Source organism: Crocodylus siamensis, chromosome 3, assembly GCF_052110815.1.
Source record: "Crocodylus siamensis isolate JL-2025a chromosome 3, ASM5211081v1, whole genome shotgun sequence".
NCBI lineage: Eukaryota > Metazoa > Chordata > Crocodylia > Crocodylidae > Crocodylus > Crocodylus siamensis.
The window spans coordinates 226,662,063-226,688,725 of NC_143397.1; the positions used below are offsets into that span (position 1 = coordinate 226,662,063).

The following is a 26,663-nucleotide window of genomic DNA, read 5'->3' on the forward strand; positions in this document are numbered from 1 at the left end:
ACCCGTCTGATCCTCAGAAGCAGCTCCAGGGCTGCAGAGCAGGATATGTCAGGGTAAGGGAAGCCCTTCCATCAGGATTGGGCAGGCCACCTTGTATTCTGGTTTGGGATTGCCCCTTGCTGAATCTCAGGGATTGGCCATGGTGGACTATGTCCTAGACATCCACCATGCTCAGTCCCGTTAATCAGATGATCATAGGGATTAGGCAAGGGCAGCCCTGGACTCCCCATAAATGTTGCAGTCTAAGAAATACTATGCCCAATCCCAAAAATTCTGCAGCCTGCCATTCACAACTGGCATGGTAGGTCACACGATATTTGGGATTAGGCATAGTATTCCTCAGTTCCCAATGGAATGATTATATTAATGTCTCCCAGAGGTTCCAGGATTCCATCTGTGTATATTCACTTTTGTTTTGAAACTTCTAAAGCTTTCATCTGGCAGTAGTCCATGTGAGCATTGCTGAGCCCTCCCCGCCACCACCCCCCTGCCCCTCTCTCTCTGTCTCTCTCTCTTTCCATATTATGTAATATATTATAAACATACGTGTCATATTTTTGTTCCCATTTTTGTTCCATGCCTCTATAGATATCATGAAACAGCAACAAAAAAGGAGACTCATAACCAAAACTGGAACAGAATCAACTATGGAGTCATGGAACAAAAATCAATCTTGTACCATGTAAAGTAGCAGTTCCCAACCCTGGGTTGCAACCGAAATGAGAGTCGCAGGGGCAGTGCTGTGGCACTGCACACAAAAGATGAGCTGCCCCATGTGCCAGGAGCTCCCCTGCCCCCAAGGCTGCCACAGCCCACTTTGCTCCCAGCTGCAGGTTACAAGGACAAAAAGGTTGGGAACCACTGAAGTAAAGAGGCATATTTTTCAGATGCGAGGATTCCCAAATTAAAAGTGGGTCTCAGGTTGATACAAGATTGTCAGGTCCAGCAGGTCTCCAAATGTTTATAGTGACTACATTAGAACTGTATCAATGTAATCCAGATTGCAGTGTAACAGGGGACCCTCCATGGTTCTACCCTTATTTTATGGCCAGTGATAAAGATCCCCTTCCCCCTTTTCTGAGAAGTTAAGAAATAACACTGGGCTTGTTCGCTGTTTGGTCCCTATCGTATCACCACTAACTGAATGCATGTCCTACTCTTGTGAGAAAGACTAACAGCAAGGAGTACTCCAGAACCCTCCCAGATAAACATACTTTGCCTATTTAGGAGAGCAAATAGCACCTGCTACAGAATTACTTCTCTCCTACCCAAATACTTCTCGGGTAGTGATGGCACAGAACACTACAACTTTGGTGTTAACATCCAGATGAACTTTAAGGGTGATGGATTTTCTGATGAGGAAGCAACCTGGAAAAGTTGCAGCAGTTTCTTGAAGGTACAGTACAGAGCTATACGTACAGCTAATGTGATAGGGTAGAAAATCATCATTGTGACATCCAAGCCTAGAATAAGTATCAGTCTATTAGAAATGGTTAAGGCCTAATTAAATCCATATTATTGCTGCATGGAGGATGGCCACAGGTAACATATAGTCTTTTCCAGCTGAAATGATCTGATGAGCTTACATACCTTTATAGTTTCATAGCTGATAGGGTTGGAAGGGACTGAGCAGATCATCAAGTCCGACCCCCTGCCATGGCAGGAAAGAGTACTGGGGTCAAACAACCCTACCAAGGTGTTCATCTAGCCTCCTCTTAAAGACCCACAGGGTAAGAGCCAGCACCACTTCTCTTGGAGGTTGGTTCCAGATCCTAGCTGCCCTGACCGTGAAGTAGCGCCTCCTGATATCTAGTCTGAATCTACTCTCTGCCAGCTTGTGACTGTTATTTCTAGTCACTCCTGGCAGTGCTCAGGGGAACAGGGACTCCCCCAGTGCCTGCTGGTCCCTTCTGACTAGTTTATAACAGGCCACTAGATATCCCCTCTCAGCCTTCTCTTGTGGAGGCTGAACAGGTTCAGGTCCCGTAGCCTCTCCTCGTAGGGCCTGCCCCGCTGCCCCCTGATCATGCGAGTGGCCCTCCTCTGGACCCTCTCCATGCTGTCCACATCCCTCCTGAAGTGCGGTGCCCAGAACTGGATGCAGTACTCCAGCTGCAGCCTGACCAGTGCCGCATGGAGGGGGAGGATCACCTTCTTGGACCTGCTTGAGATGCATCTGTGGGTGCATCCTGTGGGTGCTGACCACGTCCCCACACTGTCGGCCCATGTTCATTTTGGCATCAATAATGACTCCAAGATCCTTTTCTGCCTCTGCACTGATGAGAAGGGAGTTCCCCAGCCTGTAGGTATGGTGCTGGTTCTTCCTCCCCAGGTGCATCACCTTGCACTTGTCAGTATTGAAACTCATCCTGTTCTCATCTGCCCGCCCCTGTAGCCTCTCTAGGTCCACTTGCAGCCTATTCCTCCCTTCTGGCATGCCCGCTTCTCCCCACATCTTAGTGTCATCAGCAGATTTGAACAGGGTGCTTTTACCCCCTCGTCCAAGTCACTGATGAAGATGTTGAACGGTGTGGACCTGAGGACTGAGCCCTGGGGGACCCCACTGCCCACATCCCTCCAGGTTGAAAATGACCCATCCACCACCACTCTCTGCTAATTCCCTCAGCACTCAGGTGGAGATCATCAGGACCAGCTGATTTAAATATGTCCAGTTCCTCCAGAAGTTCCCTGACTAGATCCTCACTGACCCTAGGCGTGGGTGCACCTCCCCTGGGGCCTACGGGCATCCCAGTGCGGGGGGGGAGGTCCCGGTCCCTGCTCAGGAAAATGGAGGCAAAGACATTGTTAAATAGGTTGGCTTTGTCATCTGGTGTGACAACCAGTACATCACTGAGCTGCGTACTGTGACTTTACTGCAGGTGAATTTAGTGTCACCAGAGTGGGAGTTGTTCAGTGTCAGGGTGTCAGAGAGACATCAGCCCTGGGGCAGTTAAATTGAATTTCATAGTGAAGAGTATATTTACAACTGAAATTTTTACAAATTAATGTCTATAGGCTCCTGTGGGGTATTTACAGCTTCTCTCTAAATACAGTGTTGTTTGTAATTGGCTGTAGAAAGTAGTACTGTACAGAGAGGGCACCAGAACTTTCTCTAGGGGCATACCCTATTATGATAATAGGAAAGAGCTCTAAGAGCTTTATAAGGGAAATCTGTTTGGGGGTGATTCAACAGTGGTTTAAAAACAGTTCTCCTTGATTTTCTTTTGTCTTCTCTAGCAATCCCATGTTTTATATGATGAAGTAATACTTTAAGGAAGTATTATAAAGCCATGTACTGAATGAAGGTAAAAAGATAAAGGTTAGAAATCTAGTGGCATTTTTCAGTGAACAGGTTGTCCCCTTAGATAATGCGCACACTTTGGAAGGGCATCCCTGGGATGTTTCCATCATATCATGCTGACTTACTGGACATTAACTTCAATAGCTATTACTTCTTTTGATCCAACTTCTCAGAAACAGCTAACAATGATCAACTGGTACCAGAATTTCATAGATACCAAACAACTTGCTTACATCAAAATTTCCTTTGACTTTGGGTTTCTTAGGATCTCTGCCAGGTTGTACACATCTAATGTTAGTAATCTCACGTACTAAATTTAATAAAAAGCCCAACTAACACTTACCTTGCTAGCACTAATTCCTTTTAGGTTGGAATGTAAAACTATTCTCAGACCTCTGTGCTGGCTATTTTTATCTCCATTAACCTCTTGACTTGAGTATAAACATTTATTGCAGGCTATCTCCCTTGTTTGTCCAGTTACTTCTAAGGTTAGTAAAGAGTGTATGTCTGCTTGACCTCTTTTATCCTCATTAGCTGATTCTAATTGTTCCCTGAGAAATCACACTTTTGACCCTGTTTGTCCTTGTCAAATTTGTCTGGTTATGGTTTGTACCAATATAAGACCTTTAGTATATTCAGGTGCAAAATATTCAAGGAACCATTGCCTCTGTGTTGAATCAAGAGGGAGCAATATTTCAATTCTAAGATATTCTGTTGTATGATCAATCAGAATTTAAGCCATGTTAAAGAATGCCTGTTTAAATTCCTTTGCATGTAAGTTTGCTTGAATAATTTTAATATTTCTGTCAGAGGAATAATAATGTTTACTTTGATTGTTGAAATCCTTTTCAAGCAGCGTTTCACACTAGTCATTCTGTTATGAAAACCACCTGGAACTGACTATATTTGGGTGTACTCAGAGAGTTTGGGTTATTCAGGTAAATTTACTAACATTTAATTAGTCATGTTGGAGTGATAGCAGTGGAGTGGAGTCCAGGAAATGTGAGGGAGATTTAATCAAGCTTTTCAGCAACTTTCTTCAGGATAACTTGCACACAAAAGCTCAGCTAAATCTCTACCAACCATGCAGTTGGTCCAATAAAAGATATTACATATTTTTTTGTCTAACATATTAATTTCTTTAGATTCATAAGAATATAAAAAGATGACTTTCCCAAGGTGTAGGCACCTCTGACGTAGCTGGTCATTTAACTTTTAAAGTAAAATGCTACAAGGCAGCAAAAAGATTAAAGATGTTTAGGTTTCCTGTAAACTGACCCATAGCCAGCATTGCTGACCCTAGAAGCCCAAGTAAGAGGGTGATCTGACATCAGTACACTCAATATTTTGGTTCAAGTGGGACCAAAGTCCAAAGTTGAAGAGTCCTCATGGAGAATGTACTGCCCTATCAGCAGTGCCTTCTGACTGAAGCCAAGAAAGCCCAATCTCAAGTGCTAATCTCAGCTGGGTAATATAGCATGGGCAGAGCTGTGGTCTCTTGAAAAGACAAAAGTCCCAAGTCATTTCAAACTTCTTGGGTTGCAACTAGCACTTTAAAATCCACCTGGTAGCCCACAGATGCCGAATACAGATTAAAAAGCACTAGTGTAACATGCTTGGAGCAAGATAACCTGCTTATAAGTGGGTTGCCACAGTCTGCACCAGCATCAGCTTTCAAATGGATTTAAAATGTAGCCTGAGGTATAGCGCATTGCAGCAGTCTAATCTTAAGGTGATAAAGGCATGACTGATTTAACCATAGCTTCTTGTTATCTTGGACTGGGGTCTTTTAGTTTTAACTATTCTAGGGAAAAGGCCTTTTTATGAATCAGTAAGCCTGCTTCAGTTCTTGTTGTGGCTCATTGCTTAACAAGTTAGGATGTCCTGAATCATTAGTAAACATCTCATGTGAATTTATGAATGTAACGCTTCAGGTCTCCAAGACTTGCTACAGTGACCCAGTATGTTGACACATCTTGTAGCTATTATATTATGGATCTGAAGAACTTCAAAGAGGAGTCATTGCCTCTCTCCTTCAGTTGGACTGCCAAATTTTAGAGGCAGTCAGGGCCTTGTGAAGTTTCACTTTCACACTGAAAGACATTTATTTACATATCTTCATAGCTTGGCAGCAGAACGGGGGAGGGACATGGCGATTTCCTTTGAGATGTGTCCACCAATTCTTCTCATGTGGCAGAAATTTAAAGAGAAGCACCGTGTTCCCCCTCCAGCCTAGCATAGTGTTGGTAACCACTCATTTCAAGTTTTACTGCAAAACTAACATGGGAGCTATTTTAATGTTCCCTGTTCAGTTTCCTAAGTGCCAGAAAAATCTGTAAACAATCAAGTGGTGCATTTAACTGTGAAGTGTATGATTCTTGGTTTTCAGCGTATGTTGGGATGCATAAACTCAAGCCGGTGCCTTAGTGGTACATCTGTCTAACAGACACAGTAACAGCCAGAGATGGGGCCCCCAGACTAATCAGAGGATAAATGTCTTGATCAGAGGGCAAAACATAATTTCTTTCAACCTTATCTCTTCTGTAAAATGGGCACAATGCCTCTTTTTTCCTTCCTTCACCTACTTTATCTATCTAAATGCTGTTGGGGCAGAGACAGTCTCTTACTATGCCAAACACAGTGAGGCCCTAATATTGATTGAGATTTCTTGATACAATTGCAATTCAAATAAAGCACAATGCAAAACCTTAGAGGTAGAGGAAAGGAATGTAAGATCAGGTTTCTAGGAAAAGGATAGCCAGGATAGTTGCATAAATGGGAGCTAGAGCTTTTAAGGAAGTGATGCATATTCTTTGCTGCATTTACAGGATAAGAGAAGACTTCTTTGGTTTAAATTTGGACTCTAGCTTAGAAAGCTTTTTGTTTGCTTGTCTGCTTTACCTACTTGGTCAGGTACCACCTCCAGAAAAGTATTGCACTTTTTCCGTTACTCCTCCAGCAACCAGAGAACAAAAAGTGTGCAAATGAACACAAAAGCATAAATAAAATGGTTACTTGCAGTGGGAGTTGCAGACGGCAAAGCTAACAAGTTTAACGATTTCTTTGCCTCCATCTTCCTAAGTAGGGACCAGAACAGCCACCTCCCTGCTGGGCCCCCCTCAGGCCCTGGGGGAGGTACACCTGGGCCATGGGTTAGCGAGGATCTAGTTAGGGAGCTTCTGGAGGAGTTGGACGTATTCAGGTCAGCCGGCCCGGATGATCTCCACCCTAGAGTTCTAAAGAAACTGGCCGAGGTCATTGCAAGTCCCGTGCCACAACTTTACGAGCACTCGTGGTGCTCTGGTGAGGTACCGGAGGGCTGGAAGAGGGCCAACGTGGTCCCCATCTTCAAAAAAGGGAGGAAGGAGGACCCGGAAAACTATAGGCCGGTTAGTCTTACCTCAATCCTAGGCAAGCTGTTCGAGAAAATTATGCTGGCACACATCCAGGAGGGGCCAGCAGGGGACTGCATGCTTAGGGGCAAACAACACGGGTTCACCAGTGGCAGGTCCTGTCAGACCAACCTGGTGGCCTTTTACGATCAGATCACCAGATCATTAGATGCAGGGGTAGCAGTGGACATCGTCTTCCTGGACTTCCGGAAGGCTTTTGACACTGTCTCTCACCCCGTTCTCATTAAGAAACTGGGGGGCTGTGGTGTAGACACCCACACAGTCAAATGGGTCGCCAGCTGGCTGGAGGGCCGCACCCAGAGGGTGGTAGTGGATGGGTCCTTCTCAACCTGGAAGGACGTGGGCAGTGGGGTTCTGCAGGGCTCGGTCCTCAGGCCCGCACTGTTCAACATCTTCATCAGTGATTTGGACGAGGGGGTAAAAAGCACCCTGTTCAAATTTGCTGATGACACTAAGATGTTGGGGGATGTGGGCACACTGGAAGGATGCAACAGGCTACAATCAGACCTAGACAGGTTACAAGGGTGGGCGGACGAGAATAGGATGGGTTTCAACACAGACAAGTGCAAGGTGATGCACCTCGGGAGGAACAACCGGCACCATACCTACAGGTTGGGGAACTCCCCTCTTGTCAGCACGGAGGCGGAAAGGGATCTGGGGGTCATCATTGACTCCAAGATGAACATGAGCCAGCAGTGTGGAGAGGCAGTTAGGAAGGCCAACCGCACCTTGTCATCCATCCACAGATGCATCTCGAGCAGGTCCAAAGCGGTGATCCTCCCCCTCTATGCGGCACTGGTCAGGCCGCAGCTGGAGTACTGCGTCCAGTTCTGGGTGCCACATTTCAAGAGGGATGTGGACAGCATGGAGAGGGTCCAGAGGAGGGCCATTCATATGATCAGGGGACAACAGGGCAGGCCCTATGAGGAGAGGCTACGGGACCTGAACCTGTTCAGCCTCCAAAAGAGAAGGCTGAGGAGGGATCTTGTGGCCTGTTATAAACTAGTCAGGGGGGATCATCAGGCATTGGGGGAGTCACTGTTCCCCCAAGTACCGCCAGGAGTAACCAGGAATAACGGTCACAAGCTGGCAGAGGGTAGATTTAGGCTAGACATCAGGAGGCGCTACTTCACAGTCAGGGCGGCTAGGGTCTGGAACCAACTTCCAAGAGAAGTGGTGCTGGCTCCTACCCTGGGGGTGTTTAAGAGGAGGTTAGATGAACATCTTGCTGGGGTCATTTGACCCCAGTATTTTTTCCTGTCATGGCAGGGGGTCAGACTAGATTATCTACTCAGGTCTCTTCCGACCCTAGAAACTATGAAACTATGATATTTAGCACCGTATGTGAACATACCCTTAATCATAAAATTGCTTCCTAACAGCCAGGTAGTCACAGTTGCTATGGGATAGCCTTGCAGCTAAAATCTATGGTAATTTCAAACAAAGGGGGCCAGATTCTTAATTACATTCCTTGCTACGGCCATGGAAAGTTTGTTTTGTATAAAACAGAATCAAACTCAATTTATTTATCACAATAAAAGGTGAATTGCCTGCCCCCTTAGATATTGTTTATTTCACTGTATGTCTTATTTACAAAATATCTTTTTACATACTCAATACATAAGTGCTCCCATGTCATAGCTGGTAATGTCAGACATGTAATGTATAAACAATGTAATATGATTAAACCTAACCTTAACTGGGCAGTCAGGCTGTACCTTCGTATCAACAGTAAGAAGAGTGAGGCTGCATACAGACATTGGTTTCTACCAGAAGAAATTTCTTCCCATAGAAAAATAGCCTGGGAGCTGAACTGTATAGCTTGCTTCACAGGCAAGAGCTCTCCATCCAGGATGGGGTTAGAGGCCTGTTCCTGAGAAGGGGATGGGCTGTCAAGTGACAGTTGGCAGCTCTGAAAAGCAGCAGGTGCCATAGGCAATGGTGGAAGCCCTGTGAGAGTGTCCCTCCCCCCCATCATACCAATCAGCATTCTCCCATGGTGGTAACACTCCCAGTTCCCCCTGCCATTGTGGGAGAATTGCCCTGTTCCTTGCATCGCTCTAGGATGACCTGGAAGACTGTAGGAACCAGGGGCAGGGAACTACCGGAGATTTGCCTCAGGGAGGCAGCGGCCTGATTTGTCCTGTGCTGCACCTGGCTGTACTCCAGACCAGCTGGGTGACCTCAGTGGCAAGGGGAAACTAGAGGGGCCAGGAGGCTCCCCCTGGCTTTTAAATTGCCTCCCAGCTGAGTAGTGAGAGCAGCAAAGGGAAGCTGGCAGAGCTGAGAGCTGGCCTTAAGCAGCACCCACCACTGGCTTTTAAATTACCACCCCTCCCACTCAGCTGAGTGGTGAAAGGGGCAAAGGGAAGCAAATGTAGTCCAGAGCTGTGCTTGAAAACCCAGCTGGGTGGCTCTTCAGCTGAGTGGCAGTAGGGGCCAAGGGAAGTAGGCAGGAGATAATGATCCTTGAGCAGGGGTGGGCAAAATGTGGCCCACGGGCCAGATGCAGCCCACCAAGCCATTCTATCTGGCCCACAGGGCCCCTAAAAAATTTAGAAGATGAATATTTATCTGCCCTAGGCTGCCTGTCATGCAGCCCTCTGGCTTGCCAAAACTCAGTAAGCAGCCCTCTGCCAAAAATAATTGCCCACCCCTGTCCTAGAGCTTGGATTTAGTGCTCAGGAGCCAAGGAGGGAGACCAGTGTGGCAAAAGCCCCTGCCTGCTTCTGATACCAGGAATTACCCTCCCTTCCCAGTCTGTGGGTTGAGGGGAGCAGCTGCCCCTGTGATTTCTCCAGACCAGTAACTCCAGTGTCTGGAAGTTGTAGGAGCCTTTCCCTGAGCTTAACTCCTCCATAGGACCAGGAGGCCAGAAGAGTGGTTCTGTGGGAACATGTGCAGACATTCAGTCTCCTCAGAGAAACTCTCCTGAGGATAATTTAACCCTGGTTGTTTCCTGGTTATTTTTCTCCCAGAACAACCATTTGCTCCAAAACAAAATGCTTGAAGACCTGCATACCTGTTTTCTACTGGGAGAACAGCAATTCTGCTGGTAGAAACTGAACATCTGTATGTGTTTGTACTGTCTGCCTCTAGAGCAGTACAGGGTAACACAGGCTGTCATGTCCCCGTGGCAGGGCTCCTGAAACCTCAATACTCCTTTTTCTCCCTGTACTCCTTCAGATCAACCCAGAGAAGTTCAAGGAGTGGAGTTATATATACAAGGGAGAACCTGGAGGGTGCCCCCCGCCTGCCAAGACTGATAGGATGGTAGGGCAGGAATTTTTTTAAGGTGGGAACACCTCCTGGCCTTTCTGGTGTGGGAACCCCTTCTACTTGACAGTCTGCCCCAATGGGCCCCCAAAGAGCAGGGGTGGAACAGGAAGCAGCCTTCTAATCCACCTTGACTGAAGAGCTTGCCTGTGAAGCTTTCCAGCCATGGGTCTAGGGGAACATCTGTACAGTCCAGCTTCTGGGCAGTTTTTCAACTGGAAGAAGTTTCTTCTGTTAGGAGTGAATGCTTCTACACAGCCTTACTTAATTCCTTAGTTGTGTTCAGTGTGTTTCAATTATTAGTTCAGAAAAATACATAATACAGCAGAAAGTGCACACACAGAAAATGTTAAAAAAAAACCCCCAAACTGTGCATGGATATTTTTAGGAAGAATGTAGTAGATAAAACACAGAGAAACTGAGGAATATTAAAGTCAATACATCAGTGGTATAAAGAAACAGAGTCAAAGCCAATTAAAAAGACAAAAAATATTCTTACATTCAATATGCATTACCTTACTCTAGCATTTGTATTTTGCTGGTGATATAAAATTCCCTTGTAGAAATAAAATCCTCTCATCTTAATTGTAAGTAATCTGTTCCTATAAATGTATGTACAGTATGTTCAATAGCACCACTTAATATAGTTCACCAAATGTCTTGATCTATTCTGTACAATACTCAGTAAATCCCAACGCATCAAGAATTTTCATGTCATACCATGATTTTCCAGATCCTCAGGTATTTGAAATCATTTAATGATATGGAAAACCCCAAGAGAACCAGTACTAGCACCAACTGGACAATCAGTGATAGAACAGAAAATATGAGCAAGTCTCCCAGAAAGAGTTGCAGTCTCTTGGACAGGATTATATCTTGGTAAAAAAATCAGTTCAAAATTACCTTGAGACCCTTTTATTGTACTCTGTGTTGTGGTTTCATAGCGTTTGATATACAGAACAAGGGCTGTGAATGATAAAAGTCTAAACAGCATTTCACTACCACTCCTTAAAAAGGACAGTCATGATAAGGCTTACTAAATTCTAAATCAGCTAGTATCTTGCCACTAGATTTATGAAGAGTTAAGCACAAATAATTTGGGTATTTATGCTGTACCTCCTAAAATTCCAAACCCTCTGAGTATAGAATCTAAAATGTACACAGGAGATGTTTTTGTTACAATTATCAATGTGTGTCTCCTTGCCTCTGTGCCTTGCAGAGCAGGGGATGTCACGCTTTAGTTCCTCTGTATTTGAATTTATTCATACTACCTCTTTTACAGTCTTTTTGGAGACCATGTATAGTGAATCATTAGCATTATTATTATTTCAGCTATAGTAAAATCGCACATCAACACTTAGCAAAAGGGGGGAAATTACATTATCCATTCAGAATAATTTCCTACTATAATATAAATGTTACCCAGGACAGGTCTTTGAAATGGATACTGATTCTTTAAATTCTTTCCTGTCTGTTTCAGGAAATAGTGAGATCATGTTGATAATGAAGTACAATGTGTCTAAAGTTCACTTCTAAACATTTGGCTCTTTGCTGCGAAAGTCATCTGCATTCCCTTTATAATTCTGAGCCACCAGAGATCTGTGTAATCTTGGAGATCTGATCCAATATCGTTCGGAAAAATCCTTGATAATAGTTCCACCATTCAGATCAGTGAAAGCACTAAAACCATACTGTTTGTGTCATCTTAAAAAAACTCAGACAGGGGAATAAGACCTTGGCTTTTGGGTTTGGAGATTTAGTTGTTTGCAAATAAAATGATTATTACTATTATTATTCAAGTTCTTAATCAGCACAAGCAAATGGCATCTGTTTGTTATCATCCTTTCTACAGAAGACAAAGGCTTCAGTCCCTATGGTACTGACTGCTGGCCCCAAGTGGTTGCTGGATGTGACTTGGCAAGGAGTGGAAGACAACAAAAACAACTGCATTGTGTACAGCAAAGGTAAACACAAGCTGATTTTCTCCTATGTTCTTTGCGAAGTATTAATGACAACATTCACTGTGCTCATTGCATATTAGAGAACAAATTCGATTGAAGTATTTTTCCTTGTTTTGTACACCTCACAGTACAAAGTCATTTTGCTAGCTTTTAACAATTGAAAACCCCACACTACTTATGATGTATTAGAGGATTTAAAAGCAGAGAGGCACCACATTATCTGACAAAGGATTTAGGTAGCTCCCAGGTAAGAATACCATACCATACCTTTCCCCCTCGGAGTCAGTGCCTCATGGGGAACATCAGATCCATATTGTATCTATGCACTTTAAATAAGTGAATTCTCCCTGACATTTTACATGCCATATCAGGTTGCGTTGCGCCATGTCACATTACACAGCAGCTCCTACTTGAAACCTTTGTTTACTGGAATCATGTTAACCATGACAAAGGTTAAGAATTCATGTCTCCATGCTAATAGGAAATAACGGTAACGAGGTTGCAGTGTCATTACCTCTGACATTCCAAAGTGTGAGATAAAATATATAAAGTTAGTTTTGATAGATTCTCTATGGCAAAATATGGTATTATGATGTCAATAATAATGTGGCTAATTGGTATGTGTACGAGTGTCATCTCTTGGATGGAATATCAAAATTGCTTGAGTAAATGTGATTGTTAGGAGGCTCATGTAGGGGATATCAGTTCCTAGATCATCCTGGCCAGTAGATGCAGAGGCTTTGGAGCAGAGGGCCCTAAGTACCAACCCTGCTGTGGATGTGATATAGTGAATGACTAAATGATGCCTTTTATCATAGTTAAAGCAATATAAGACATAGAAGCTTTGTATTTTGTATATCTGTTTTTTGGCATTCCCAGGCAAGATCAGTTGGTAAAACTATGGCTCTCCATCCTTGCTTTGCAATCACCAATCTCAGTGCTTTGTGAATACTTCAGAACATGCACTGTTCTTATTTAATTTATTTTCAGTTTTATTTCTAACTAAACAGACCTACTGAGATCAAAGATGTGTTTGCTGAGGCAACCTAGTGACCATTTCAGCATACAAGCATCCAGGCAAATAAGCACCCATATCAATATATTAACATACAAAACACTAATCATAACATCAAAGACTCCTAAAAACTTACTAGAAACAATTACAACTTGTTCTTATAATCACTGCAATTTATACACTTATAAGAGGATTGCTTTTAAACTGCCACGAGCCTTTGAAAGTTGAAACTCTGAAAACAGGGAATTTGCATGTTAAAAATGAGTTGCACACCAGGGTCTTAAATTCTTTCTATTATATTCCAAAACACTGACATGTTAATTTTATAACCTGAAATACCTACAATATCACAGAAACGAGCACAGACCTAAAAGATTTCAAACTACTGCTTCTTCAGAGTATTATGATAGGCTGCCCAAGTAGGAGAAATTGTGTGTGGTATAACAGAGCTTTCTTATGCATCCAGAATCATAATTTACTTTTTCTAGAATCAATATGCTTCAAATTTTTCTTCAGAAACTTTTTATTGTAATGAGAATTTTTTTCACAATACAGTATAGCTTCCCATAGGATTTTATTTTATCAAACATTATGTTCCTGCTATAATTATAATAATACTTAGCACATATATAATACTTTCCTTCTTTAAAGTACTTTCCAAATATTAACTAATTAATTATGGTTATCTTACATGATCATATCTACAGTTATATGAAAGGCCCTTTGAAACGTGGAAAATATTTTCTAATTTTGGTATACAATTGAGAAAAAAATTGTAATTTTACTAAAATGTACTATTTAATCTTCTGTTTATTATTCATAATGTTTATTATTTCACTTAGTAACACAGTGTTGTGAGGGTAGTGCTTCAAAATTGTATTGCTTTTTTCCCCCTGATATATTGAAGAAAAAAATGGTATTCCTACTACACTATAAATGTGTACTATAGCAAAATATGCAAACAAAACAAATCAAAATTGAAATTACATATTATAAAGTTGCATTAACTAAATTTGAAAGTAAGTTAGATATGTGCTGAATGCTTACTTTATTCCTTTCCTACTTCGGGTTACTATTCCTTTGTTCATTAAGCATCCAGTCCTTAAATGACTTTGTGCTTGGAAATCCTGTTGAATGCAAATGGGATTTTTTGAACTAGAAGTTTCTGTGGAATTGGACCTCCAGACAATGCCAAATACAAGATGGTAAAATAAATACAACAATGCTTCCTTCTTCCAACGCTGTAGATTACATTGCCTTGATTTGTGCTGGCTTTCTGTCTTCCAGTGGTGTCAGGTGGCATGAAGTTGTAATTAGATGTTCTGTTGCAGGTTTTTTTTTTTCCTGTGTGTGTTTATTTGTTTTTTAACTACATATTGTCATTCCAGGAAGCAGTTAGCTGAACCAAATGCCTGTGGGTTGCATATGTAGCTGATTGGGTCATCTGGGAGCCACTCTTGTCACTATATTCAAGATAAGATGAACAGACTGAGCTGGTACATTTCTTAGAGTGAAATAAACTAGAAAATCACTAAATATTAAATGTTTGTCATGAAATTTTTCTCTTGGAAGTGCGCACATTGCCTCCGATGTTGTTTGTACCGGAGAAGTACATTTAACCTCAAATACACTGCATGAGCATAAGAATGGCATCCTTTGTACCCCATTAATTAGATAGTGCAGTCATAGAATAGTCTGTCTGTTGGAAAAATAGCAGTTTTCTGGGGAGAATCTAAAAACAGATTTAAAAAAAAAAGAAATAAGGCACTCAGTTCATATAAAAAATCAATGGAAACCAGCCACCTAATTTCCCCTTCAAAAATCTACAATGTTTGAAACACATGAGTGAACATAAATTTTGTATGTATATTTATAGATACAAAATTGGTTTTCTTTATTTTTATAGCAACATGCCCATATAGTTTGTTTATACTGATATGTGACATTCACAAATTCATTCTGGTCATTTTAGTTTTAATTTTTAATGTCTTTAATTGTAAACGACAAGAACATGCATGAAAAATGCTCAGTATGAAGAAACTAACAGAGAGAGAGAGAGTGTGCTGTGAAAGGAAGGAAACAATCATTTGTCATTTGAAAGTGATCCTCTTAAGTAATGAGGTTTCATATATTTCTACCTGTATCCTTTCAGTCCTACCTCTGTGTCAGCATTAAAATACATGGTGAAAGAAAAATTCCCAGTTGATATAGTATTAGTAACTACACTAATACTCTTTGCATTTAAATATTTGTTTGCATTTGTTATTTTATATAATGTAACAATAGTTTTAACAGAAAAGAGGAAACAGTCTACAACTATATTTAAATATGGTTTATTTATATTTTAATACATAGTTCAACACCAGAAAAGATGACCCATTCAACTGTTTAAGAGATGTCTTAAGGATAATATCAGAAATTGTAAAACAGACTGTATGTTCATAGCGGCTTACTATAGAAGCAGCCATGTCTAACACTGGATTATGCGTTAGATTTGGAAAAACTATAAAATCTGATCTGTGAATCAGTCCGCAAGCTAAGAAAGGGTGAGGGTATTAACTAGAAATCTTCAGTAAGGAATTTTGGTAAATGCAGTGGCACTGAAAAGGAAAGAATAGAAACAATGTGAAAAATACAATTGCACAAACTGAAAACTACACTTGCAGATCTGTACATTTTTGTGGGTGTTATATAAACCATTCTCCCTTTCATATGAAATGTATGGTTACTGTATGTTTAGTGGCATTGTTAAAACAGGGGGCCTGTACAAATATTTAGCTGTGGGAATTATAAAATCATAAGGCGATTAAGTTAGCTAGTTGTGAAATTCCAATATTGCTTTTTAAATGACTTCAGGATATAGGAGGTGCTAAGGTTATTATCTGTTATCAGGAATACAGCGGAATTGTACGACTGGATAATAACTAAACAACTGACACAATGTAAAATTACATTATCAGTGTGTTAAAACAAAATTGCGCCCTAAAGGAGTCTACATGCCAGCTCAGAGCTGCAGTGTAATTATGCTTAACTCTGATAATTAAAATACAACGGAGATCAACAGAATCATTTTCATTAAGAAAATTATTAATGATGGTAGTATAACAGTAATTGATTGCAGAGCACCACAGGATAACTCCATGCAGTAAAACCAACATGTTTAATATATGTCTGAGACTGTTTGGTTATGTTGCATAACACTGAGGGTATTTAAAGTTCAGATAGCAGCTATGGAACATCTTTGTTCTGGGAACCAAAGATCATAAAATGGCTGCTTTTAAAACTACAATTTTGATTCAAATTGTCATATTCTTCAGGAATGGTTTGAGGTCAGGAATACTGGCCGACTGGCCTTAGAGCTATCGAAAAAGAGCCATCTGCTGGCCCGATCGTACAGCAACAGCAGTTCAAATATTTTGAGCCTTCTGTCATTTTGTTTCATTTTATGCAGTGGTTGTTTTTACATTTATGTTAGTGATTTACTGATATTATTTCATTCTCTGTCCAGCCCTACTATGTACTTTTTGCCCTTACTTGTTATTGAGATGATGCAGTAGAAAAAGAAATTGTTCTCATCCCACTACTGTTCAAAATAATCTTAATGAAAGGTTAGTAAATAGTCTGACAGAATGATGTGTTAATTGCCCCAGTAGTATCTGAAATGTGATGTCAAATGCCATAAAAACCTATATCCTTCCACAAGTAAACCTGCTGTCAGCTCTTCCTGGGAGTTTAAGACAAAATTCCAGTGAGAGAGAATGTTGCCTAAGGGCAAGAACTAAGAATGCTTCGTTTTATTTTTGTAAACACAAAAATGGGTAAAAAAAAAAATAAAAATCTGGGAATGATTCACCATGTAGCTACAGCATGGGTGCTTGTTGTTGAAACAGATGTTACTCTTGAAAGCCGCCCAAAAAAGTCTATTCTCCAATTACAATGGAGAACAAGCCTGCTAGGGTGGATTTGCAGGATGAGCTTAGTTAAAATGACAGATGCCCACACTGAAACTGTGTCATGGAGCTAATTTATAAATAGCAACTACTAAGAAGACAGAATGGTCTAGAGGACATAATATGATCCTGGGTGCTAGGCTGTCCTCAACTACAGTCTCCACTCTGCCACAATTTGCTGTCCCCCCAAAGCAAGTCTCCTAAGCCTGTTCTGTCTTGTTTTGAGTGTGTAAATAGCATCTATTTACTTACCTTACTGCTGTGCTATAGGAATTAATATGTTATAATACAAGTTTTCTAAAAGGGTTAAGTTCTATTACTCCAGGGAATCACACATAACATTTAATATGCTTTGTTTAAAGAAAGCATATGGGTTCTTTTTACCTTTGTGTTGAAAGCCATTGTACAATGGAAGAAATTTTAATTTTTTTCTGTGACATAGAATTGCTTTTCTGTAGTTGTTCTATGAGATTCTTGATACCATATCTTTCCTCAGCAAGTGAGTTTTCTGCAAGTAAATGCATTTTGCAATTTCAGCCAGTGCAATGGTAAATTGCTCCACAGACACGTAGCATCAGGGACCCTAGTGAGGCATAGGTCAGACATCCTAAGGAGTTTAAATAGTGCTGCATTAGGATATGAGGGTATATTGTTATGGGTCAAAGAGCAATTGTTTAATGGGCCAAAGGTTAACTTGGGGCTTATATTTCCGAATGCAAGGTGTTCTTTCACACATTATTAAAAGCACGTTCTCTTTAAATCCCTTACGTATAAATGTACTTTTTTCGGTGTGGACAAATCAGATACAGTCTCTGCTGAGAGTCTGTTAGTCCCTGTGGACTGCTTCTATTAGGCAAGCAATGTGTTAGTGTCTTCTGTGATGTTACACATGTTTGTTGTCCTATTTGTGGGTGAAAGTATGTGTACATGGAAAACTAACCCTCATACAAGGTCTCATTTCATGGAAAAGTTCATTTTAAAATCTCTCTTTCTAACACTGAAAACTGTAAAAGGCTGCTGTCAAGAGAAAGTATGTATGTAACATTTACACAGAATAATAACCAAGTGCACCTATGAGTAACATAGGCATGCAAGGATGCGCCCTGGTGTTCTTTTCTAATCTTGTAGCAACAGTTAATGTACCCGCATAGCTACTGCAAGACAGTTTACAAGATCAGAGGAAAAACCATGAGCCAGGCTGTGTCAGAAGAGCACCATTTTGGAGAGTGCCGGGTTGGCAGAATGGGCAAGGAACTTGCGTGCAAATATTGCAGTAGGTGTGTGGAACAGATGAGTTCCTGTTTGGCTACAGGGTTGAAGGCAAGATACAGGAGAACATTATAATTATGGGCAAAATCTTTCCCTCCATTGACAGCGGAAGCCGCAGTCCCTCAGAGTTAACGATGATGTCTGTCAGGCTTGATGGGTCCTCCGGTGACTGAGGAACCCGATTCTGGATACACACGTTCTTCAGCAATGGGGGCATTTTGTTGGGGGGGGCGGGATTTGCAGCCCCGGGTTGGTCGTCTTCTTCTTCTACTGCCGCCGCTGTTTTGCCTCTGTATCAAGTTGTTGGGCCTTGAAGTGGTGCGCACCTCGGTGGACCAGGTGGCTACAAATCCCATTCCCCTGCACAGCAATATTCCCCCATTGCTGGAGAACGTGTGCATCCAGAATCACGCTCCTCAGTCACCTGAGGACCCATCAAGCCTGATGGATGATTCCGAGGGACTGCCGCTGCTGATGCCGATGACAGAAGGCAAGATTTTGCCCATAATGTTGTAGGGTTTTTTTATTACTGTTAATAATAATATTAATAATAATATCCTCTATATTTGGCATTCAGCAAAGATGGACAAGAAGGAATAATTCCTGCACCAAGGAGTTCACCGTCCAAACAAGAGACAGATCAAGTTTACGGAGAAAGAAAAGCAACATATATTTTTCTTCTCTTTTATAGGTAACTGGATTCACTGTAGGGATAATTACAAGAGGGAACCACTAGAACCAAAAGGCATCTACTGATATTAGTAGGGGATAGGTTTAAAACGAACAAGAAAAAGTACTTTTTTATGCAACATGAAGTTCACTTATGGAATTTGTTGTCACAGGAGGTGGTAGAGGCAGGTAGCATAGCCAGGTTAAAAAAGGGACTAGATTTATCAGTAGCTGTTGAATAGAACAGTTAGAGATATTTCCTCTGGCATCTCTGAATGCCGGATTTGACTCAGGAGTCAATTCACCATCTGAATTGAATCACGAGACTCATTAACCTCTGCGAATTGAATTGGAAGCCTCCAGTTCAATTCAGAGAGATTCAACGATTCGGCCACAGACACAGCTTTAAATGTTTTTTCTATAAACTTCAAGGTACCAGGTGTGGCTTGTGGATGCTGAGATGGTGGGGTAGATCGAGTGTCCCAAGGGACCATGAGGGTGTCCCAGCATGCTGGGGAAGTACCAGAAGTACTTCCGATCCACTTCCAGGTCCACCACCGAGCGTGCGGGAAACCCCCCCGCACTCACATGGGATGCTACATCCGCCCTGCCATCTCAGTGTTCACAAGCTGCACCTGGTACCTCAAGATACATAGAAAAAACATATAAAGCTGTGTCTATGACTGAATCACTGATTCTGTGAATCAGAATCAAATCTTCAGATTCAGCTGAATCGAATTGGGAAAGTGATCTAAATCAGTGAATCAAATCACAGTCCCCTGAATCAGGCTGAATCCAAACTGAATGCTGCCTGCTTCACACACCCCTAGTAACTGCGTGTATTCACATACTTTTGACTGATCATAGTCATTTTTGTGGACCCCTTACATACATGCTGTGGACTCCTAGGGGTCCACAGATCACAGGTTGAAAACCACTGTTCTAGGGAGATCTCGTTCAGTGCTCTCCCTATATAGTATTCACTCCTGCCACGGTCAGAGAAAGGATTGTGGGCCAGATGGAACATTAGTCTGACCCAGTTTGGCATTTCTAATGAAATGTAGAGAGGACAAAGGCCTTGTGCTGTGAGATAATTTTAAGGGTGTCATGCAATATTAGCACTGTTAGGGGTGCAAATACCAGGACATGATTCATAAAATAAAACCAGAGATTTCAAATAGGATGCCATAGTATCAAAAACATTCTGATCTCTTATGGTCTGAGTTCTTTGCAAAAGAATAATTGCTCCATTATTTTTCCATAGTAAAAAAAAATATGAGACAGCTAAAAGACATACAAAAAACTAAACTCTTGGTTCCAAAATAATACCCTTTATTAGACCAACTGGAAAATGGCAAGAAAATTGTCCTTTTCTGCAAGATTTCGGGATCAAAGTCCCTTTGTCAGGCTCTGGGAAAAGTGTAGATGGTACGAGATGGTAAAAAGTCCCCATAGGTAGGAAATAAACTTCATTTTTGCAAAGAGGGAGCTGAAGATGGAAGTCTGTCCCTCGGGTCCATGAGAATGTCTTTGTGAGCTCTGTTGAGTGGCTCTTTGATGTGTTGATCAGGTAGAATTCCTTCCCTGGAGGTGTCAGATGGCAGGCAGGGAAGCAAAAAAACTTCCTTATTGTTCTACAACCAAGTTTAAAATCCAAAATCGGCTAAAATTCGGCTTCTTCCATGTTTCGGGGTGTACTTGGTAGCCGTGTTGGTCTGAGACAAAAAGACATACAAAAAACTAGAACGCTAGGTTCCAAAATGATACCTTTTATTAGTCCAACTGGAAAATGAGAGAGCTAAGGCATTTTTCTGAGGGGTGCCTTGAGTCTAATGAGGGGTACTTTGGGTCTAAAAAGATTAAGAACCACTGTCTAGATATTAGTTATTTACACTGCTTTCCCAAAGAAAATAGAAGGAAGACCTCCAGACATACACTGTGAAGAGACTGATATATTTCCCTTTTTGAGAGAAAAATATTGTAGTCCATTAGTAGTGCATTTCATTGAAATGTCAGCTATATGTTAATTTGGGGTTGTTTTAATTTTTTTATGTGTAATTTTTTTTGCTATGTTCTCCTGTGAATACTGGGTCATTAATTTAATAATTTATTTCATTTTTTTAAATTTGAAATCCTTTTAATTTTGGGGATGAAGAAGCAGGCAAGCTAGCTACATAATGCTGATATGTCTGCTGTACAATGGTCCACTCTTGGACCAGCACAGTAAATAGCTATAAATTGGCACTCATATTCACCAATGAATGTAAAGAAAGAAGGAAGTTTACTTGGACTTTGTAAAAAGAAATATGTTTACAAAATCCAAATGCAAAAAAAAAAGACAATTATGCAGAGATTTTTGTGTGGGGACTATATTTTCTCCTGATTTTCTAGATAAATCTCAAGGGAAATAATGCTAACTGGTACTGAGTTGAGAATTTCTGTGATCTTCTCCCCTCTTCCCCCCGCTGGTAATATCTGTGGTTTATTTTCCATTTAATCAGTTCGCTTCCAATTTGCAAACTCTTTTGCTAAATAAATACTTGGGGTTGGAAGAGATACACAAGCTTCATGACCCCTGTAGCTTGCAGAAGTGTAGTCAGTGTCATCTTCCCTGCACAGCAAAAAGGGAAAAAAACAACCAAATTTGCTGAGCCACACATTTCAAGTTGTTGACAACCCCATCCATGAGAAAACAGAAGAAAATATATATGCACTCTGTCCTGTCAAAAGGCTTTCGTCTTATCTTGAGAGACTGTCAGGGCAGGAACATCATGGAATGGACAGGAGTCTATTAAATTAATAAGCTGCTGGATGGTGTCTAGAGAGTTATGATGCTCCATAAATCCAGTTTGATCATGGTGGACAAGGTTTAAATCTGCAGACTTCTAATACACATCCAGTTCTTGGATTGGATTTGAAGTTTTGTGCCGGAGACACAGAGATAGTCCTGCAGCTTGTGAATTAAGATTTATCATTTCTTCATACTCTTTTTTTGCAGTTCTTGACAAAAATGAAAGCACCTTAGGGATCCTGGCAAATGTTACTGCCTGAAATGAAAGAGCTGTTGTCAAGGTGAAACCATGACCTAGAAGCCTAAAATCAAACCTTGGCCATTCATTTCAAGCAGCCCCATCAGAGCTGAGAATAAAAAGTCTATATGGAATGAAACAGGCTGGATTTATCTATAGCCTGTTTTATAGTGATTCCTGTCAACTACTCCTAGCATGTATTTATGACACAAGGAAAACTTATGGTGGCAGGTGTGCCATGTAGAAGTAGAAGGGGGAGAAGTCTAGAAATATATTCTTCACCCTTCATGGAGGTCCTGTGTTATAATTGTCTGTATGATGTAAGTCCTCTGTGCCCCTTGCTTTCTGAATACATAAAGACTGGTTATAATAATTAAAAGAAGACACTTTCATACTATTTAAGTTGCTTAGCTCCTTAAGAAAATTGAAGAAAGACATCCAGACATACACTGTGAAGTGACTGATATCATAACATAATTGGCCCATATATCCTATAGGCCAAATACTGCCCTTCACTTGAAGCCAAAAATAAATGGGCTGCATGGGCAGTGAGGGCTTTGGCTAAAAGAATCTTCTGTCATAATCTCATCATTTGATACCAGTCTCTATCCCTCTTCAAGTGAAAAATATTGTAGTCCATTATTAGTGCATTTCATTGAAATGTCAGCCATATGTTAATCTGGAGTTGTTTTCATTCTTTAATGTGTGTAATTTTTTTTGCTATGCCATCCCATGAATACTGGGTCATTTATTAAGTCATTTATTTCATTTGTTAAAATTTGAAATGCTTTTAATTTCAGGGGGTGAGGTAGCAGGCAGACTAACTACAGAATTCTGACATGACTTCTGTACAGTAGTCCACTTTGGGACCAGCACACAACGTGGATATCGGCTGGGTACTGCAGAACTTCTTGGAGCATCCAACACTAAAACTGCATGAGTGTTTTTAGTTTTTCAATTATTATAAATAAGCCAGTTATTATCACGTGAAAGAAAAAAAAATAGTCTTTAGTGGTTCAGTTAATTGACCTCAGATTGGTACTTTATTACAGGTCACTCCGCTCATATTCTTGTTAATCTGGAGACTCTTGACAGGTGGCAGTTGTGTGTTTGTATGCAGAGCTAATGGCATGGCTGGCATGTATAGTTTCTCATATTCCCCCAGACACATATAGGTATGACCCGTACATAATTTATTAATTAATAATACTTAGGACTTGTGTTATTCTTAAAGGCATTAATGCCCGTTTTTGTTCTTATTGTTGAATGGTTGTCATTAAAAAGATAAAAGGGATAAAACAGTATGCACGTTGAAAGAAATGAATGGGCTACATTGCAACTCTGGGGAAATTGTGAGATATATTTTATGCTCGTAAAAATAGACTCAGCCCTGTAAAATCTTGAAAACCCTCTCTTAGTGAATAAGCTTGTTTGCTTTTTTAAAAACATGGCAAACTTACAAATCCCAGTCACAGCCTTACCTGTCTGCCGATGGCCTGCCGCTAGATTACGTGCCCGTTTCCCAGTGGAATACCAGCCATTCAGAAGGGACATTCCAAATGCATGGGGTTCGTATGGAAGATATCGTTTTCCAGGAGCTTCAGTACCTCAGGCATCAATGAGGTAATTGGCATCAGTGGAGAAAAGACTTTCAGTATCTGTCTAGGTAAATTCTTTTTAACTAAACCCAAGTTTAGTTTAGAAATGTAACTGTAGTATAACAAAGGTGGGAACAGGCATGAGCCCTGGACATTAACTTGTGGGGTGGTAGGGTGCAAAAATAGCAGCCACCACACTGACACCAACAGTCCATCTGTGGCTACTGCCCCATGGGCTACTCTGACCCAAGACACAGAACTTCCCACTTACACCTCCAAATTTAGTACACACCAGTTACCTGCATGAAAAGAGCTCCTAATAGTAAACATGTGAAAATAGAATTTTTTTTAGTAAATTATAAATCAAATCAGGTGAAAGTAAAAATGATACCTATAGTTATACACTTAATATATAATAGTATAATTATATAATAAAATTATTCTAGCATAATTGGCCCATATATCCTATAAGCCAAATACTGCCCTTCACTTGAAGCTGAAAATAAATGGGCTTCATGGACAGTGAGGGCTTTGGCTAAAAGGATCTTGTGTCATAATCCCATCATATGATATATAATAGTAGGTTACCTGCTTCTGTTACACCCACATCCTAATCTCATAGAAAGACCAGCTGAATAGTCTACATTTCCATCTAGAATAAGACTTATCCTCCATTTCTTGCTTTGCTCCCACCATGTCCCAATTTAGCATCCTTCATGTAGCAAAACAGGGAGTGCTCAGTCTGTCATTGCAGCCAAGATACATCCTTATGTCACAAGAGAACTTTTACATACCTTATCATGTGGGTCAACTTCTTTCTTGTATTTACTGGAATATAAGATGACCCCCCCCCCAATAAATAGATTCTTTATATGGAAATTTATAAATTTGTTATAATTTTCCAGGTATAGAATGGAAATGAACTTACAACATAATTGGTTCCTGAAAATCATGTCTCAGAACTGATTTTCCCATAGCAACAATGTTGTAAATGGGCGATTGGTTCCTGAACCAAGGCCTGATACCCTATTTTCACCAAAAATAACCCAGAATTTTGTGCTCAGTCAATTATAGATTAGTAATATAGCTACGTTAATGTATTTATATTGTAAATAGCAATCATATTGATTTGGAAGGACTTCTTTGAGGTGACTTTGCTGGACTTTTTGAAGGGTTCTTGGCTGGAGTCTTCTCAGGAGTCTTGGCTGCAGGTTTTTCTGTAGTCTTGTTTGCTTTCTTTAAAGAAAGTGTCCAAAGAAGTTTAGACAGATGTTCTCCAGGGAGATGGGCGATGCAGCGAATTTGTTTGCTGGTGTAGTGTTGTGTCGGATCAAGTGTCGTAAAGTTGAAACTGACGTCAGAAAATCGAAACAGGGTGTCAAGTTATAAACGTAAGTGCCGTTCGTTGTAACTCAGAACGTCTTAAGTCGAGAACTGTCTGTATACTTATTGTAGTTTTGCTATGAATTTTATCCCCTTCTCACTTGTGCAGCAGAGAAAATAAATCTGGTGGTCAAGTAGCCTGCTCCCCTCAACTTTTTCCCCCATGGCCCCTTCTTCCCCCTCACTGCCTGACCCTGCTTTACCTCGCACATGAAAGTGAGGGGCAAATTTGAAAACACTGACCTTGAAATAAACATAGTATAAACATAAATGTACATAATAATATGCATATAGGCAAATTACTACAGATATCTGTAGGCTTAGTTCATCCAGAATTGATGCAGTTTACCTCTTTTGAAACTGCTGGGTGAAGTGTTCAGATAGGTGATGTTTTCCAGGCATTTTTAAGGCTGGTGGGAAAAAAAAGGAATCATTTGAATGGGAAAGAAAGGTACAGGTCAGCAATGGGAGTGAAGAGGAATTTGAAATGTATTCAGTGTAGCAGCACACTATGACCTGAACAAGAGTTGGTGCTGAAGGGGACTGCACCCAGTGGGCACTACTATGTATCCTATTCAGGTGGGCTGCACTAACTTATCCTTGTGGTATCCATCAGTATGTTTGCCTAATATGGGCCATGTGTTTTATAGTCATGCTCAATGTTGGCTGCATTTAATCAGCTTCATAGCTGGTTTCCATTACTAAGCACGTGGGCTGCTTGAAGAAGTTAAAAAAAAAAAAGGTACTTTACCAGAAGAAGCAGCACATTACTTCAACCTCGGTCCATAGCATCTGTATAGATCGGGTGCTTCACCGGGGCTTTTTGGTGCTTTTAGGTAAAGCTGATTCAATCAGCTATTGTATAAAAGTGCCCCAAAAACCCCCACTAAAGCACCCAATCTATACAGATACCAGGTGAGCCAGGTCCAACCTCTTCTGGGCATGTGCTGGGCTCAGTAGAATTTAAAGTAAAGCACCATTTGTTGGGGGGAAAGGGGGTAACATTTGCAAGCAGCCATGCTGCTTTTGGCAGCAATTTAATGATAGACAGTGTATTTAATGAGGTTTTCTTGTATGCAGATGTAAGATGAGGGGCTTTTTCTCCCATGCTGATGGGGGGGGGAGCAGGGAAGGGGAGGAACTCATCTTGTTTTTGAGTAAATATATTTTATTAACAAATTTTCAAATATATTTTTCATTGTAAGCTTCTTTCCAGAAGATTTGTCTGCTAATATAAGCAACACTTGAGGAAAAGAGAATAAAGAAAAAGTAGAAAAGTTTCACTTCTTTAGATATTTCTTAAATGTACCAGTAATGCTGCCATATTATTGCAGATTCTGCCGGACATTACTTCAAAGCTGCCTTACAATAGAATTTTTTACATGATATAAAAATTGAAGGTGAATTTGGGAACAAAAATCCATAAGCTGTCTGGACACTAAGAACCAAGGACTAAACTTTGATATTGGTTTTATGGCATATGATAATTTACTTGACTCCTGAATTCTTTCCACACATGGAAGGTGAGAATAACCCTCCTCCCTTTTGATGGGCCTGGATCTCCCTGCTGTCAGCTTTTCTTCTTCTGTTAATTGTGTGTCTGTCCCCCTCTCCCAAAACTGTTCTTTACTATGCTGTGCCTGGCTTGTTCTGGTTAGACCCGACTTGCATTATCTTGCATTTGAAAGCTCGTCTAACTCCATACCAGCTACACAGTGGTTCAGTAAAAGATATCACCCTTCTTACATTAAAATTCAAGGAAGAAAAGGAGTTTTATGTGTTTTCATATTCTGTCAGGG

General features: G+C 40.9%; 1 protein-coding gene across 4 annotated transcripts in view; it reads left to right on the top strand.

Moving 5' to 3' along the window:
* ZFPM2 (zinc finger protein, FOG family member 2) overlaps positions 1-26,663 on the top strand; it is a 432,895-nt gene that overhangs the window by 289,528 nt on the left and 116,704 nt on the right. For all 4 annotated transcript variants that reach the window (XM_090040486.1, XM_090040489.1, XM_090040487.1 and 1 more), the window contains one exon: positions 11,843-11,954. In XM_090040486.1, the coding sequence (XP_089896612.1) occupies positions 11,843-11,954 (112 nt within the window). The remainder of the gene's footprint in view (positions 1-11,842; positions 11,955-26,663) is intronic.